Genomic DNA, 18583 nt, shown 5'->3' on the forward strand with positions numbered 1-18583 from the left:
GATAGAGAACTAACTTACCAACCGTAGTAATAACATCGAAGAAGAATTTCCATATCGTTGCGCGAATTACTCGATGCACAGATGAGGTACGAGAATAAACGTAACATTCGATGCTTTTTTGAGCCGCACGTATCGGAGATCAGTTGACCTCCCCCATTTACCATTTCGTCTGGCGCTCGACGTTATCGATTTAGTAATAGCGCAGACGACGGACAAAATAAATCTATCACCCAATGTAATTTTTTCATTCACGGTTAGAGGGTCTCTAGAACTCCTTTATCATTTTAGTGTCATTTCCAATGTTACCGATTTAGCGTACGATACGATTACGGCGTTCGTAGTGATTGAAATTAGAACTAAATTTTAACACGAAATTACAAGCAGACTAGAGGACAGATCATAATTGTAAACGAAGTATGCACACAGTGGCGGTCAAGAGTAACAAACTATAAAAAATTCAATATTATCGCATTCTGAAAAACTTGTTAAGTATGTAATTAACGCGGATTTAATTATTTAAACTACAGTATCAGGTAAACATATTAAAATATAAATTATAAGCAAATTTTAAATCTTGCGAAAGAAGGTTCAGTAATCTACTTACGCACTTTCAAAACTTTTACTTTGTAACGAAAGTTATTTTATTTCGTAACGAAAAGATAGAGACGTCCAGTGATACAGGTCCTTTTATACTCTGGTCTTCCCTGTAGAGGAGAGGCTAGCTTACGTGGTGACCCCTACTGATATCAGAGATGACAACACAAAGACTCGCATTCGCATATTTTGGATGTCAAATACGGAGCAGCGATAGATACAGAAGTTCTGAGTAATTATATCGGTAAAACAGCAAGACGTCGGTACACGAACGTCGCAAATGTCACGTCTCTTCCATACCTCGTCGGTGATGTAATCACCGACGAGTCGTCTGTAGTAATTCCTATACAAAGGGCGTAAGAAACGCTCTGACTCTTTGGCAAGTCGGTGTTTCATAACCTAAGACACAAAGCTCCATTTAATGTCCATTTAACATTGTATCTTGATCTTAGTCAATGGTCTGAAAATTCACTTCTGGTTGCAGTTATCATACTTCGATAACATTGCCAAGTATCTTCGCTGTTAAAACAGTGATTTTATTATCCTAAAGTTTAGCAACAATCATCGGTAATTCTAGAGATGTCGCACGGAATTCAAGATCATAATTTGACCTTGGAAATCAGTCGTTCTCCTTCACCTACTTACCGTTAGCGTGGAATTAAATTTATCGAATGTGACATGTAAGCGAAATAGATACTTCTTGATCTTTGCTAGTACTTGTGATCTAAGGAAAACTTCTCCGGAGAACTTCGATTTCATTGAGATATACATATATTTTAACTTTTGTAAGTCTTCTATATTTAAAAAGTCTATGATGAAGAAATGATGAAATCGGAATTATACATACATATGTAGTCTATTTTTAAGCTTTAACTTTTTTACGATTATATAAATATAGTTACAATTATATAAATATGTATAGATATGTACAGTTCTGAATCAAAAAATTATTTTAAATGTTTGTTTACCCCATTATTGGAGTAAAAGTGCGGGTAAAATGGCGCAACAATTGACTAAAAAAAAAAAAACAATTAAAAGATAAATAAAATCGTTGAAGTGAAACCTAATTGTATATTTATGTTCATGTTTGTTCATCGTCGTCGTGTGTTCTAGAACTAGGTTGCCACTTGTGTATGTGAATTTTTGGTTGATCATCGTCCCATTTTGTCTCGTGCGTTGAAACGTGTAACTTAATCGTACCGCGATTATTTTCACGATGTGGTTTTACTTCGATGTCTAATTTCGGCATACGCGGAGGATGGTGACCTAAAAAAATAGATCACGGTTAATTGCTCGATGATCGTTATCTGCCTTCTTCGCTAATTTCTTTCTTATTACTAACGAAATATGGCATTTAATAATTAATTAATAACGCCACGATCGAAGCATCGAGTTTGTACTCAGAAGCTTAGTACGTGTTTGAAATAAAATCTTCGTGCGAGACGCGCAAGACTATTAATTACATTTCATTGCTACATAATTCGTATGATATTATACTTTTAAATGTAATCATTACGCCGAGAGATGAATATTATCGTAGTTGTACATGACTAATAGTATCGATGCGATCTGCGGCACGATGGTCAATTAACATCGCTAATATGTAATGTTTTTATATGAGATAACAGATATTAGAAATGATATTGTTCGTACCATTGTTTTTATTATTGTTAGGGCGAATGTTACTCCACATTGGTCGATTTTGGTTTTGTCCTGGAAAGCGAATAGTCGTTCCTTGAGAGGGACGAACAGCGCCTATGCTCGACGTGGCGGAAGAATGCGCGAAACCAACGGAAGATGCGGCAGAAGAAGTTGCATGTCCGTTTTGGGTACTGCCCGACGAAGTAGCAGCTGCACTGTCGAAACCGAACACTTGACTGTTGACATTCCCTACATTACCATATATAGGATAATATTGACTGGCAGCTTCGGATACAGCACCAGCGATTCCCGTCAATCCTGCGGAGAACGACACCGACTGACTTTGTGAAACGCCCCTGGCAACAAATATATACATCGTTACAGTAAAATTATCTTATGGATTGTGTTGTGAAATGGATTGCTAGATAATTCGTTCGATGATTCGACTCGTATTTAACAATGACAGTTTTTCTCTATCTACGTTCTGTACAATTTAGCTATATTGTACAAGATTTGAAGAAATTATTTATTTTTTTTATTATAAAATGACTTATTTTATTATCTATAGTTTGTGTAATGTGTTCTATAGAGTATGTATCTGTTATTATCCTAATAACATCCTGTAGAATGTCTTTTTAGCTTGACGGAACAATAGATGTACAATGATATACAGGGTAGTTGGTAACTGGTGGTACAAACGGAAAAGGGGTGATTCTACGCGAAAAAAGAAGTCGAAAATATAGAATAAAAATTTAAAAATTTAAAAATTTAAAATTTTAAATTTTAAATTTAAAAATTTAAAAATTTAAAAATTTAAAAATTTAAAAATTTAAAAATTTAAAAATTTAAAATTTAAAAATTTTAAAATTTTAAAAATTTTAAAAATAACGTCAATCGAAACAACGATCTAGATCCGTTATAACGAGACGCGATAAAGTGCACGCGTACCGAGCGAAAATTCAAAGTCGATTTTCTCGAAAACAAAGCCTCGAACGAAAAATTTTTATTCTATAGTTTCGACTTCATTTTTCGCGTAGAATCACCCCCTTTCCGCTTGTACCACCAGTTACCAACCGCCCTGTATAAATTACTTCATTTAGGGTTTCCAATAATGTGCAACGTTGGATTTGTGGATAGTTAATCAATTCATCGTTACGTGTTACAGAACAGTTCGACAGTTATTTAATATTTTAACACGAATCGTTTGCCGCGTTGTTTAGTTTTAGAGACTATCCCTGATACGTGACTGATCGCGAGAACGTACCCACTGGCCGCCGACAATGGATGACCGAAGCTGTTGCTTTCAGAGTAGCTAACGCCTTCAGGGACTAGTTGAAAACCCAAAGAATGTGCATTGTTTCCCGCGTTTACGTTGATATTCGTCGTGATTGGAATAGACAACGATCGTCCGCTTTTTACATCGGATGTCTTGATGAGTTGCTCCGGTATGAGCTCCGGTGGTGTGTTCCATCGTCGTTCGTCTTCCTCTGTGAGAAGGACACGATCATCTATGGAATGAGACACGTCCCTCCATGACACGTTTAAAGGAAGAAAATCTTCCATAGCTACGTTTTTATAATTTAACGTGGTTGGCTCCCGTCTTATACGAAACGTCGCAAGCAGCAGACTAATGCGAGCACAAAACATTCAGTACAACAATTGATTTTATTCCATTAAAAAAAAAAAGGAAGAATCCTCTCACTTTTAAGCGATCGATATAAATCATTGGAATAAGTTAATAAAGGTTGATGAAATAAAAAATTAACACTAAGAATTAAAATTCAGAAAAATATGGCTTAGCTTTTTTTACTCTCGATATTTCATTTTCTAGTCGATTTTCAATACAAAAAAAAATATATTAGATGTGTTTTATATTCTATAAGAATACTTTAAATTCAGTACATGTTACCAGCCTTCGGTTTCCTTGCAACATTAATCAAACTAATGATCTAAGTTTTTAAATAATCGCGGGATAATAACTATTTGCATAAAAACAGTGAATCGCGCACACACGAATGAAAAGTAAATGAAAATGTTTAAAGATAAGAACGCACCACACGATACATATTTTTAGGCTGAGAAAGTATTTTTACCTGCCCACGCCACTAACAACACAAAACACAACGGCACAACGTAAAAGATGCTCCTGGCCATCTCTGAAAACGTTCTGACTTGCGTGCGATTGTTCTCCGCCCTTTTTCAATAAGTATGAGCGACCTTAAAATCCTTGTTGGTATTCATCGTGCGTCCGCCCACGTAATACTCTTCGACGAATAGAGTTACAATCACGCAATGACTCGTACGCACGTAAAGAAACGGGATTATCGAGAAATAATCGTTAATTTGGAACAATGTAATTTTCGAAATACTACGACTCGCGAAATACATACATAATCGCGCGCTTGATATGAAAACTTTATTTGCTTCTGAGTGTAGAAATTATTATCCACCGACCAAATATATTTACGATGTTTCGTCGTATATTTGAAACGTTTTAAAAAACCGCGATCTAAAAATGTAAAACATTATCGAAGAAGTCTATGTAAATATTGTGCATATTTTTACTATCAATATAATCTTATCGAGACTTCAAACGCTTAATGGAAAAAGAAAGTAGAATCCTCTTAACGCGTTCTTTCGCATTTATTCAAATTTGCTTAGAATATAGTTGATGTAAAAATTAATCGTAAAAAATTCTTCCGCGTCTTAATTGCAAATTACCGTCCTCGTCGTTTTGCATTCGGAACGTTCCATTGCTATTGATCGAAAATTTTATTTACGGACGACGCTCAGATAATTAAGAATTATCATGAATCTTAATATCACTTTTTCTCGTTAGCTTGCTCAATCGTTTGTACTATGTTTTCATTGGTGACGTTTTCGGATTTCCCGAGCTTCTGACTCTCCTCCACCGGTTGATCGATTTGGGGTTTACCGAATTCGTTCGCTACTGCGTTCGAATTTTCCAGTATTTCGGGTTTTTCAACCGGCCCTACGATTCTATTGTTCTCGTTCGTGGTTTTTGCAACTCCTTTTCATTCGATCGATTTTCGACGACGTTAACGTTTTCTTTTCATTCACCTTCGTCTCATCGTACGGTCTCTTCATCGATGTACGTCGAGGGCGTAACCGTGTTCGGACTGTCGTCTTTTGTTGTCGTCGACTCGCCTTCCGTCTGCTCTTTTTTCGTATTTTCTACAATGTCTCCTGCTTTCTCGTCCACGATATCACTGTCTATCGACTTCGCCTTTTCCTGCTCCGCACTTTCGGCACCCTCCTGGCTTTGGTCCTTGTTCGGAAGTTGCGTCGAGTAAAATAGAGACGTGTTTACCGTGTTTGGAAAATTAATTATATTACAATGCGATTCAAATATCATTTTCCCATAGGGATTACGTCGAAATTTTGGTTTGTTGGTCAAACAAGAATCTTTTAAATCAAGCTAACTCTAAGATCTTTCAACAACGATGCGCTGATTATTATTAGGAATAACGTGTTCGTCATGGTATATTCACGAACCATTGAATGGTCGAACACATCATAGAAATCGTAGAAATATACGGTAAATCATAAGATAATTGATAACACATCTAATAATTAAACGATGAAAACGTATTTCTCGGTTTTAGTCGAGTGTACGAATGATTCACATTGTCCGTTCTGTAGGTGCATATGTTGTTCATCGTTATCCGTGATTGCGCCGTATACATTCTTAGATAATAATAATTACATAATAATAATAATAACTAAACGCATAGAATGCATTAAGAAGGTTCTAATAGAAGGTTCTAAAGTCATTTAAACTAATATACGACTAATGTGAATTATAACGTAGCAACAATTTTATGTTTGAAATGCATTTTTAATTGCGCATATTTTTTTTCATGGAATTTCCTACAAACTGACGCTTTACGATAGAGTCGTATAGTTAACAATAAAAACAATCAACAACAAGCTGTACATTGTAACAATATCTATTTTGGATCGCTTATTAAATATTGATAAATTTTACCTTTGGCATTTTCATATCGCAACATCATTATCGTCAGCACTAAAGTAACTAATTTTAACATGATTGTTCGTCGATATGGTAACTGCACTCGCGAAAACCAAACTCTCACCGAAGATCTTTGTTTGTCAATGCTGCATTTACGTAGTTTAAGCCGAATAACGTAAAACCATTAACCATCTGAGCTAACGAGAATTTCCAGCGGATCTTATCCACAACGATGTAGGCCATTTTCCAGGGGTAAATTCTATTAACTTGAGCCACCGCGGCGTCGTGAAAGTTTTCAGATAGTATAACGATAAGCCTCAACGGAAAGAATGCAGTCCCATTTTCCGCTTTTATCTTGTTTCATCCAATTAACATATTTATAAAGACTATATGTATCGCAAAATACGGTAGAGTATGATACAACGAACGATTCAACGAATATCCTTACGAATAAAATCAGAATGATACAATAGGCAAAGATGCTACAGCGAACGGTAAAATCACGAGTCAAGCATAGCGAAAAAATTAATTAATTCGGACAAGAATACAACGTATAAAAACAAAACGAAGTCTTTTATATGCCTCATTTTTCACTCGAGTTTCTCTACTTGAATCAAGCTTTACGCTTACTTCGGTTCTTGGAACAAATTATCCAATTATCACTAAATGCGTTTAGCTACATATTTCGATATGTTAGAAAGAACTAATGCTATAATCAATAAGGATCTAAAACTATCTAATCTATCGCTTAACCTAATCTGGAATCCCTATTGTAATTAAAAATTATAAGCATATTTACGATACTGTTGGACTGTGTAACGTCGTGGTTGTCGTGCAAAAATAATGCAAAACATTATACCTTACAAGATCTAAAATTAAAAAGTCAATTATACATTACGAAGGAGATATACTTTACCGAACACTTCATCGAAGTTTTTCTTTATTACTAAAAATAATTAAATCTCTTTTATAATAAAAAAGCAATTAAAAATAAGAATAAGTATATAATATTTGTGCACGTTCTGGTATAAAACGTCACAGCTTGGATTTATATATGTACTTAGAGATCAATGACTAAAATAATACGGTCATGGGCATTACCAATTCGATATGAAAGTAATATTTCGCTAGAAAGAAGTTCCATCTTAAACGGAGAGTCTGCAAACGCAAATAAAGCATACTAAGCGTGTCAACAGCGACCAAAGCATACGACCAAAACTTCCAATGGCTTTTAGCAATTTTATAAAATTACGGAGTATTTGTGATTGTAACAGTGGAACGATATGAACGATCAGAAAGCAGCCCCTTCCAGGCGATACATTGGATCAGAGACAAAAGAACGTACCGCGTATGCGTTATCGGTCGCAACGGATCGTAATCGTTGTTGTATAAGCGGCGTGAAACAATAAGCAAATAGACGGACGTTACGCGTGATTCATCAAGCAGGGGCCAGAAGCAGGTTATACGTGTCTCGACTGTCTTGACATTGAACTCCAGAGGCAGATGAGTACCTTGCCTTCGAGCACAATAGACGCCTCTGTAAAAGGGAACGAGCCTGCTGTCCAAAGCGCCTCTAGATTAATGCGCAGAAGGTAATCAACTTTCGCGATTGGGTATTCCCCGGCGGCGTCACTCTGTACAATCGTACAGAGCCAAGAAATTTATCTAGCAATAAAATGTTCAAGAATTTACGTAAACAGCCTATATCCTATTTGATATCACTGTGTAGCAGACAATGTGAATTTTATGGGAAATTTAATAAATGTAAGTCTAACGAATGTAAAACGCTCAATTACATAGATGGCGATACCTCGAAGTACGTAATAACGAGTACCTTATCTATTACTGTGTCGTTGTATTGCTCGATTATTAGTATATCGCTTGATTAATATATGTATTAATATGTTAATTAATCGTTATATTATTTATTACGGTATTAATTATTATTTATGCCTATAACTACGTGTCTTACTATACATATATATAATGATTATGCATTTCATTACAGATTCTGTCTAGGACACGACCTTGTGTAGCATTCGAATATAATTGGAATATTTAATATATAGATCCATTAGCATAGCATAGTCCTACATTAATCTTATTTTGAATGATATGTCTTATACATACATACGTATAAGTTTTTAAATAAATATAAGGAAGATATTACTTATTTCTTATTAAAGAATTAAATATGTATAAGTAATTAATGCATAAAACGTAATTACGCGGCTATATGTAAATTTTTATACATAAACATGCGATTTAAAATTAGTCGATCTTAAATAAATACTTTCTTTTCTTTCTTATATGTTTTTTTTATAAAAATACATCATCTACTTTCGTTTATTTTACGAAACCTGTTTCTTTCTTATTTGCACGCAGAAATTTACGAAATGTTCGTAAGTTATTATACAGAAATGATATATTTATAATTATCAGGTATTCGTTTGTAAAATCCTTTACTTTTGCGCGGCATTTAATTTTCAAGTTATTGTTAAAATTCTTTTATGAAGAAAGAAACTAGGAATTTAAATGTCCGTGATACGTATATTGTATGAAACTTCTGCGTTGATACGAAAAATATTTTAAAATTGATATGCAAATATTTTTAATTCGTCAAATCGAGATTCTTTTCGAAAATCTCAACCCATAAAAATCTATATTTTAAAATACGAATTACATACGATTAAAGCTCCAATCATTATTATGTCGTCGTACTGTGAAAAATTATATGTAACAAACATTATATATGTACGACAGAATTAAATAACGATAAAAAAATTGTAATACTAAATCAAGTTGTTCCCGTTTTTAATTCATGAAATTTTTCATATAAAAAGAACGAAGAAGTTCTTTATCGATACCTCGTGTATCACAAACCGATTAATCTCAATTGTCACACTTGCAATCGCATCTGAATAAATACTTATTCATTTTTATTATTGATTGAATGTTGTATGAAATATTTTCTCGAAGTATTTTCACTCTTTCTCGAACAGTTTTAAGATGAGGTCATACTTCCTTCGGAATGTTTTTATCGATTATCAGGTCCGATCGAATATACTATTTTTTACAGTGACTAAGATAATAATTCCTTTTGAATCATAAAATCCTAGTAGCGATTTGCGACACAATCCTTCATAATATTTTTCTTCTCGCAAATGGACCGCATCTCGCTAACGATTGTTTCTACGAAAGTTGTACGGAAGGTATCAATTTGTTACATGCTATCTAATAATCGATAAACCACAAGATTATCGATTGCATTTAATTGGTATATTTGTTTATTCAGTTTTATGAGCAATTTTCTTCCCTTACGAAAAAATGGTAGACGTAATCTCGGTTATCCTTGATCGATTGTTAGATCGCGTAGAACAGGATGTAAGAACGATTACGATTCGATGTATCGATTATTATTTATGCACGTTGTAAGTCGTAGTTTTTCATTGTCGAAAACGAATCGAAGACTAATTCGTAACTTAAATCACGTTAACGGTTTATTCCGATTAATAAATCGAGAGATTTATGCGTTTAATTCATTTAATGTCTTATACTATAATTTGAAGCCTTACGAACAAAGATGTGAAAAGTATAAAAGAATTATAAAAGTAAAAAAAGTAAAAAATTTAGTTCGGTTTAGATTTTCTTCTATAAAATATGAGAAACTTATATTTTAGGATATCATTTTTTATTTCCTAAGAATCATTTTATCGTTAAATCGTCACGACCATTATTTGTGAATAAAGCAAATATTGCGTTCACGTCTCGTAGTTGGTTAATCTTGTTTAAACGTAATTCCAAATGTTCTTAATACAATAAGAAAGTAGTGTAAATAGGAACGTTATTGATTTTAAATACCGTTGACCAATTCTAACGTACATAAATATTAATATTAAACGATAGTTGATCGATTGCCACGAAAATTAATTTCAATTGCAAAAAATAGGTTTAAAATTATTAGCGAAATAATTTGCTTAAGTTAACGTTATATAAACGTATCTTAGAAAAAAATTATTTAAACGTTTCATCAACTATGAAAACAAGTCGAACGTCTTAAAAAAAGTTCTAATATCTTCGGCATATATAATTTTTTATTCGTTAATAATAATAATATTTTTATTTGTTATTTTCTCCTTACACTTTACTTGAATACAACGAATTGTCTTCGGTATGAATGAATTATCGATATGGAATTTAATTTGAAAAGATAAAAGATGAACATAGTACGAATGAAAGATTATCTCTAGCAAGAAGAAACAAGCTGTCGATTATTCGTCGCGGAATCTTTTCGATAATAACATTTGGATTACACGGTTGAATAATAATATTCGGTTCAAAATTTTCCTCCATTTTATACGAATACATCGTGGGAATGAGACGACGCACGAACTTCCGTGTGTTATTAATTTTCCACAATTTCAGCCAGTCGTATAATTTTTCGCACGCCGCGCCGCACGGACATCGAAACGAGCCAAGGTAAGGAAGAGATCCGAGCGAATCCTATATAAGATGGCCGAGACGCCGGTTCACTCAGTCATTCCCTCATAAGCTGCGACAACGTCTGGATCGATTAAATTTTCGCGTTCGGTAGTGTTAAAAACATATCAATTTGTTTCTCCAACCTTGTTTTCTTACTTCCGGGTAAAATGGATACGAGGATCTTGACATTGCTATTGTTTGTCAGCGTTGCGGGATCATTCGCGGAGTTACGATCCCCTCTCTTCAGAGTGCTTAGAAGTGAGTAGTCATTGAATAAACATATGCACGCACGTATTGTATGCATGTACACAGAAATAAATTGTCCTTTACTAATACACGAATGGATAGACTAGTTGCTATTTAGCGAATGTTGCACTTTGTTTGACGTAAGCCGCTAAGCACACTCGCACACCTAACAATTTTGATAATTAAGAAGCGACTCTGACGAAGCAGACGAAGCGATTTAAATATAATCGTGACACGCTCTAACACTACTTTGTTCTCGCTATTGTTCGTAATTATACCGTTTGATTCGTTTGTCGTACTTTATGGACAAAAAGCATTTATTAGAGACACTGCTAGATCGTATCGGAGTCATCGTTTTAGTTAAGCAACGATATTTCTAAGGAAATTGTTCTCTCAAGTTAAACATTTTTTCCAGCTGTGCGTTACATAACATTTTGCGTGTATTTAAATCGACATGGTAATAAAATACCGGGATTTCAGGAAAATTGCGAAATTCACGGAATATGACGTAATCGTAAAATATTAACAAACTTTCGGCAGCTAAGCATTCGTGTTGATAACGAACAAATTTTTGTACTCGAATATATACGTGAACACATAAGACCGTTCGCGGAGATATCGACGTTATCCGATTTCTAGAAACAGGTTTGGGTCGTTATTTACGAGGAGAACGGTCTTCCGTGAAAAAACTCCGAATTCTCACACTTGAAACTGAACTCGAAAGAAACTGACGCGTCAGTTTGGTTTTCAACAAAGTATTTTATACGCTGTTTCGTTCATTAATAATAGCAAGTATTTTCCAATAATTATATAATTATTCCTTTATCATATTCTTATCGATCCTTTTACGCCTCTAACATACCTTTTTAAAGAAACTATTTTTCCGAGAGAAGATTAATAAATTTGAGAATAAAATTATACAAGTAATCTTATTTCTCACGTTAAATATGATTTTTTAATCCGAATATCAAGACACCGGTATACGTGTGTATTAATAAATTCCTTATGTTACCGTATTCCTCGTTAAATTTAGTTAACAGTTTAAGGACCCACCTTCGTTAGAAAGCGATGCACTCGTGTGTGATAGTAGCGAAAATCAGAAATATGTCAGCAGAAAAGGAAGTTTTTTTAAAGTAAGTATATATAACTTATAAGAAGTAGTGTTGTCACATTGTGAAACTGTAATCTATATTTTGAAAACATGCGTTATGATATTAAGTATATTTTCAATAGTCGATTACCGCTTAATCTGCAAAAAAATACAAAGAAAGGAGCATTAGTTTATCTATACTGCTTAACCAGCGCGAAATACCGGCGAATGCTCGGACGTGCATGTACCGAGAAATACCGTAAGCGGAAGATTTTCCAACCGCGATAATATCGATAATCGATATTCTTATGTGTGTACCCGCGTAACGTTAACTTATCACGTCCCGCGCTGCTCACGCGCCGTAACGTAGACTAAAACTACCAATAGCGCGAGTGAGCGTTCCAATTTGAAATTTAAATAAATTTTAACAATTTGTATAGAAACCAAATTCGAGCCTCACAACCCCCACGGAATAACCCGTCACATGACGATCCCTCCACTATAGACCTAAATATAAATAAGCGTAGCGATATAGAAGAGAGAGAAATAATTCCTTAGTTCAGAGTAGTTAATTCCTCAGTTTTGTGTGATTAGTTCCTCGGTTCTTGGTGATTAATTCCTTGGTTCTTGACGGTTCAGTTCCCCATTTCTTGGCAAGTAATTTTTTTGTTCATAGCGATTAATTCTCAATTCCTTTAGCTCTTAATTTCTCAGTTCCTTTGCCTTTTAATTCTTTAGTTCCTTAGTAGCTTTTCAGCACTTGGTACCTTTAGCTCTTAGTTTTTGCTCTCAGTTCTTAAGTTCTTTAGTCCTTTAGTTCTTTAGCTTTTAGTTCTTTGATTCATTAGTTCCCAGTTCTTGTTAGTCTTGTTAATCGACGTGTTTGTATTTGTCAATTTGTAAATTATTGAAAATCAATCAAATTAAAATCTTGTAATTAATAAGAGTGAAAACGTATTGCGAACGATTGTAACTTCGAGTATTCGAAATCTCAACGACAATTCTGTCAATATCCAATTAGAATTAGAATAAACATTTGTTATTAAGAATATCTGTCAAATAATATGATAGGATTAAGCGAACATTTATTTTCACCGACTTTAATCCTCTCCCGTGCCAGTACTCCTGCGCGTAGCAGGTTAGCCGAAACGTGCAGTTTAATTGCCAATCGCATTAAATAACAGACAACACTACAATTTAATCTGAATTCAAAAATTAACGGCAACACAACCAAAACGAGCCAAACAAAACGTAACAAACTATCATTAACACGATGCATTCTCTTTTGCATGTAAACATCATCGTGTGTCATCGCGTTCAGATAATTGGTCGTGACACCCGCGAACCATGACCTGATTTTGTTTCCAACCTTGACCCTTATCGAGATACTTTCGTTTCATTTTCTTTGCTTTTATTTCCTACTACAGCGACCTTACGATCGTCGACTTACGCGATACGCAATTACATTGAACTTGCTTGTAATCTTTCGAACGAGTACTATTAGGATTGGAAAGTTCCTTCGAGATACGGCTTTGAGAACCGCGTCATTCGGTTTCTATTTATCTAAAGTCGCTTTCCAAATTACGATGCGTCATAAATATTTTATTAAAAGTAAAATTTCGATGACGCGACTTTCGACTGAACTTCCGACTCTCGAACACAGGATTGTTTCCACCACGAAAAAAGATTGTCGTCGATAAAACTGGCTCTGAGTTATTGTAAAGATCACAAATGCGACGTAATGTATATGAAGAAACTGGAATTTTAAAAGTTCATACATTTACTCGAACGTTTATCTCTCCGACTGATTTACGACAACAGTGGAGAGCGTAGGAAAATTCAAGTATAATTCGTACAGGAATTATTTTACAAGTAATTCGTATCAATTGATAGCATTTTTTCATACTCGTCATTTATTTTAGATCTTTTTCATTTCCATTCCACAATTGTCCGTATCCATTGCACGTATAGATTCTTACTTACGCGAAGAAACAGGCATGTGCACGAACGTATTTTACCAAAGCGCTATCTGTCACATAATCTTTCTGCATGTTTTATGTTCTATGTGAAAGTAACGAAGATTATGCGATTTGAATGATTAAGGTCTTTCGAGAGAAAAAAAAAAGAACAAAAGATGTGAAAGTTAACACACGTATTTAACGTTTTATGCAATGGAATTTTTCCTTTACATGCATGCAGAAGGTGAAGGAACTTCCTGCAATTAAAAGCGTCTGAAACTTATCACAAAAGCATGCTGGTAGTAACAGTGAAATGTGTGAAATGTTGATCGCAAAGACACAGTGACCCGTTTGTGTAAAAACAATTAAAAAAACGAAAAAAATGGTATTTTCTTTCTTTTCATCGACGAAGATGGATTGCACGAAGATAGACCACGCGAGATGGATTTCAATGGACTATCGAGGATGAGACGAGAATCCAGCAGTACTACCAAAAGTACAACTATACCTACGTCTACTTTGAATCCTACCAGTGCGACTCTGCCCAACATAAATTCTCAAAGCATTTCCACAAAAAAGCCAGATCCTACAACGCCTAGCCTAGATTTTACAACGCCTGATTCAGATCCTACGACACCTAGTCCAGATTCTACAACGTCTAATTCAGATCCTACATCTTCTAGTGCAGATTCTACAACGCCCAATTCAGATCCTACAACGGCCAATTCAGATCCCACAACGCCCAATTCAGATCCCACAACGCCCAATTCAGATCCCACAACGCCCAATTCAGATCCCACAACGCCCAATTCAGATCCCACAACGCCCAATTCAGATCCCACAACGCCCAATTCAGATCCCACAACGCCCAATTCAGATCCCACAACGCCCAATTCAGATCCTACAGCGTCCAATTCAGATCCTACAAATTCCACGCCTGATTTAACTCCAAGTACTAATGAGACTCCGAAACCAAGTCCAACGAGCACACCTGATTCAAGTTCAAATACGAGTAAGACTCCCAAACCAAGTCCAACATCTGCTAAACCGACTACTCGACCGAATCGAAGATCAACGCGCGAACCACAAGCCACAACTCCCAGTCCAACTGCCGAATCTACTACGCCTAAGACTAATTCAGAAACTACAACCTCTAGTCCAACTACCAAACCCACGACACCTAACTCAGAAGCCCCAACTTCTAGTTCAAATCCCGAATCCACGCCTAAACCTGAAGCGGTGGCTTCTTCTCCGACTCCTAAGACTACCACACCTAAATCAGAGACTCCAACTTCTAGTCCAAATAGCGAATCCACGCCTAAACCTGAAGCGGTGACTTCTTCTCCGACTCCTAAGACTACCACACCTAAATCAGAGACTCCAACTTCTAGTCCAAATAGCGAATCCACGCCTAAACCTGAAGTGACTTCTTCTCCGACTCCTAAGACTACCACACCTAAATCACAGACTCCAACTTCTAGTCCAAATAGCGAATCCACGGATCCTAAGCCGAAGCCCATGTCGTCTAGTCCAGCTGGCAAATCTACGACGCTGAAACCAAAATCCGAGACCACAACCGCACCTACGACAAAACAACCATCCGATTCTGGAAAAGTAACTAATCCAACATCGACAACCGCCACCCCTGTGATAGGATCACGTTTTAATCCGGATGATGAAGTTCAAGTGCCTAATAAAAAGCCTGAATCGAACCAGGCAACAAATCCAGTTCCAAACGAAGGGACAAATACAGGAACTTTCATGTATCCTGAATTCCCAACTTTCCAGTTCCCTCCGTTCTTCATGCCTTCGTTCACTCCCGACTTTTCGGTACCTTACAATCCTTACAACCCTTACAACCCTTACTTTACACCCGATACTGGTAATAATAATGCATGGACTGCACCTAATGGCGGAGCTGGATCTGCGACATCTTTCGCTTCTGCTAGTGCATCGGCTGGAGCTTCTGCTGATAGCACAAATTTAAACGCATCACCGTTAGGTTATCAAGGAGGATACCCTGACAACCTGAACACGGTCAACACACCTTTGGTCGTCGAACCGAACGCTGGCAACGTACCGAACATGCTTAACGCAGGGGGATATGGTAGCTATGGAGGAGGTAATAATTAATAAAATGGGCAAAGTCGAACTCAAGATTACCAGCTTGAAGATTATCGGGTGGATGCATGTACTGTGCTAATTTGCGTTTAGAAAAATCTTTAATAACCATGATAAATTCGTAATGTCGAGTGTAGTGAATGGTAAAGCTGGATATTTCGCAGGCAATACGTGTAATCGTTGAAACAGGATAATTATAGGATTATAATTTTGCTATAGTATTATAAAATAGTTTCAACGGTTGCTGAAGGTATTTGCATCGAAACATTTTGCGATTCTGTGCAATTATACATAGAAGATTGCGAAGAAACATAGAACGGGATATAACTTTTGACGAAAAATTTATAACTGTGAACAATTAAAGAAAAAAGTTAGCATTTTTTCTTTTTATTTACTTTTTTATCTTTTACTAAATATATTGCGATCTTATACTATCTTTCCTCGCTTTAAATTCCTTGTTACATGTTGTATTTTTGAAGATGAATGTGTCAGGAGTATCTAATCATAGTAGCTGCGTGGGAGGAAGGTAGTATAATACGATACATTATTATATTCTTCACAAATTTTTCTATACACTCGATATATTATAACGTATAACGTGTTAACGTACCGCTGCATGAACATTAAAGAGCTATCAATTTGTTTTTTCTCTCTAACTATCCTTCACGTATCGTTAATATGTACTTATTACTTTATCGTTTACAGGCGCACCATACTTCGACACTGGATTTGCGTTTCCTGATTTTCAGAAACAAATGGAGGAAAATTTCAGACAATTGCAAGCTGAAATCCAAAAACAACAACAATCGTAAGTTTAATATGGTTGGTGAGGTTTTAATCGACGATTACGATCACTATCGTTAAAAAATCATTTCATGGAAAATTTTTTTGAAATTTCTGAACTTAATGGGCTGTTATCGTAATGCCACTGCGTTACTTCCCAATTAAACAAAAATATATAAATATTCAGGACTTTCATTCTACATTTTCAACTTATTTTCACATGTAGAATAATTTGTAAGCAACGCGATTTTATTATTCTCGATTTTCGTTTTAGTTTGAGCCATAGAAACTACTTGACTTTACCTGAGCCAGATATTAAAGCTCGTGGTGGATAATATCTTATGTTATGACACATAAACTCAAACATACACATGTTTGATCAGTACATATTTTTTTAATAAAAGTTTACTTTCCCAGTACTTACGATTCTTTATTCGCACAATAGCAATGCACATTCGCACAAGTGTTTTCAATCGACAAAAACTCCGTTAATCTGACTAAAATTTTGTTCCAATAAATGAAGTTGGTATTAATGGAAATAACATTATAGAAGCAACTAATACATAAATTTTATACATGCTTATAGGATCTTTGAAGCAACTAATCGCATAGCCACTGACGGAGCTAATGGCATCCCTGGAACACATACCGCTGTTTCTGGCATTCATTTGGGACCAGATGGCGGTTATCAAGCTGGTGCAATTAATCCAGTAAGTTTCAAGAGTTTACACGTATATTACCTTCTCAATTTACTAGTACTTCTTAAAACGCGTTTAGATCAAACGAGCAAGAACGTAGAGCAGGAATTAGAGCATACGTTCGAGCTTGCGTAAAATCACTTACGCCAAAAGAGCTTCTTCACGATGAATACGAGCGAAGAAACACCAAATGAAGAAAAAACGCTATTTTCGCTTTAATTTTACTGAAATGAGGGAAGAACGGGCGTTCGTTCGCTTGGTCTAAACGTAAATAGGTTTATAGAACCTAGGTTCACAAATAATACGATACTTACAGGAAATAAGAGCAGGGAGAGAAAAATTTATTCTTAATCTTTCAGGTTGCACCGGGAATAGAATCTAGATTCGCCGATGAACTCCCTCCACCGTCTAGCAATAATTACGGAGTGTTTTCCAGTTCTAGCTCTCACACCTTGGTTGGTCCGGATGGAAAAACAATCTCTCGCAAATCTTCGACAACAGGTGTAAATGATAATGGAAAAATTACTTACCGAACAGTCCAAGAGTAAAATGTACGTCCTCGGTTGGATTTACATTATCATTGATCTTCAATGGAACGCGTTAATACCGCGATAAAACACAATTGTTTTCTTTTACTCTTTTAAACCCAACATTCTTTGTAACTCAGGATTATAGATAATATTTTTAATCGTTTACTTACCAAATATACATAACTGGTTGGCGTAAAAATACTCATTGTACTCAAGTAAACACCCAGAGTATAGGGCGCATAAAACTATTTGACGTTCAATTGTCCACGAATAGTTAAGTAATTAAATCTGTGATTAAGTTCATAGATTACCTAGTACGCTCAGATACTCCATTCTAAAGTTCTGAAAAACTTAATTTCCCTACTAGACCCTCGACTGGAATATTCTGTTATGGATATATAGAATAGAATAGCATTCTTTTCACTCGTTTAAAGTGGTATAACTTT

At 35.4% G+C, this 18583-nt stretch overlaps 2 protein-coding genes across 6 annotated transcripts; one reads left to right on the forward strand and one right to left on the reverse strand.

Moving 5' to 3' along the window:
- Window positions 1-1493: 1493 nt before the first annotated feature.
- Window positions 1494-4501, reverse strand: LOC117209430. 3 transcript variants are annotated; one of them, XM_033451497.1, is made up of 5 exons: window positions 4329-4500; window positions 3500-3743; window positions 2536-2591; window positions 2248-2445; window positions 1494-1860 (listed from the first exon to the last, which is right to left on the reverse strand). In XM_033451497.1, the coding sequence occupies exons 1-5, from the start codon at window positions 4387-4389 to the stop codon at window positions 1676-1678; spliced, it is 744 nt and encodes a 247-aa protein (XP_033307388.1). In that variant the 5' UTR covers window positions 4390-4500; the 3' UTR covers window positions 1494-1675. The 3 variants fall into 3 exon arrangements, with proteins under 3 accessions (XP_033307388.1, XP_033307387.1, XP_033307386.1); XM_033451496.1 differs by having other exon boundaries at window positions 2248-2591; window positions 3500-3722; window positions 4329-4501; XM_033451495.1 differs by having other exon boundaries at window positions 1498-1860; window positions 2248-2591; window positions 4329-4496.
- Window positions 4502-10738: 6237 nt separating this feature from the next.
- LOC117209368 (proteoglycan 4-like) lies at window positions 10739-18442 on the forward strand. Of its 3 annotated transcripts, none has more exons than XM_033451338.1 (6): window positions 10739-10969; window positions 14418-15401; window positions 15492-16127; window positions 16832-16934; window positions 17496-17619; window positions 17967-18442. In XM_033451338.1, the coding sequence occupies exons 1-6, from the start codon at window positions 10879-10881 to the stop codon at window positions 18153-18155; spliced, it is 2127 nt and encodes a 708-aa protein (XP_033307229.1). In that variant the 5' UTR covers window positions 10739-10878; the 3' UTR covers window positions 18156-18442. The 3 variants fall into 3 exon arrangements, with proteins under 3 accessions (XP_033307229.1, XP_033307228.1, XP_033307226.1); XM_033451337.1 differs by having other exon boundaries at window positions 14418-14882; window positions 14925-16127; XM_033451335.1 differs by having other exon boundaries at window positions 14418-16127.
- Window positions 18443-18583: the final 141 nt, after the last annotated feature.

The sequence above is a fragment of the Bombus bifarius genome, unplaced genomic scaffold, assembly GCF_011952205.1.
Source record: "Bombus bifarius isolate JDL3187 unplaced genomic scaffold, Bbif_JDL3187 scf7180000008176, whole genome shotgun sequence".
Lineage (NCBI taxonomy): Eukaryota > Metazoa > Arthropoda > Insecta > Hymenoptera > Apidae > Bombus > Bombus bifarius.

What these genes read in the sequence shown, in the direction of transcription:
- LOC117209430 (XM_033451495.1), bottom strand. Translation starts at nt 4,389, where the DNA reads ATGGCCAGGAGCATCTTTTACGTTGTGCCGTTGTGTTTTGTGTTGTTA. An exon ending in CCATTGTCGGCGGCCAGTGG is followed by an intron (nt 2,592 to 3,499) that starts GTACGTTCTCGC and finishes ATTTGTTGCCAG; the next exon opens with GGGCGTTTCACAAAGTCAGT. An exon ending in TAACAATAATAAAAACAATG is followed by an intron (nt 1,861 to 2,247) that starts GTACGAACAATA and finishes CTATTTTTTTAG; the next exon opens with GTCACCATCCTCCGCGTATG.
- LOC117209368 (XM_033451335.1), top strand. Translation starts at nt 10,879, where the DNA reads ATGGATACGAGGATCTTGACATTGCTATTGTTTGTCAGCGTTGCGGGA. An exon ending in ATATGGTAGCTATGGAGGAG is followed by an intron (nt 16,128 to 16,831) that starts GTAATAATTAAT and finishes TATCGTTTACAG; the next exon opens with GCGCACCATACTTCGACACT. An exon ending in ATCCAAAAACAACAACAATC is followed by an intron (nt 16,935 to 17,495) that starts GTAAGTTTAATA and finishes ACATGCTTATAG; the next exon opens with GATCTTTGAAGCAACTAATC.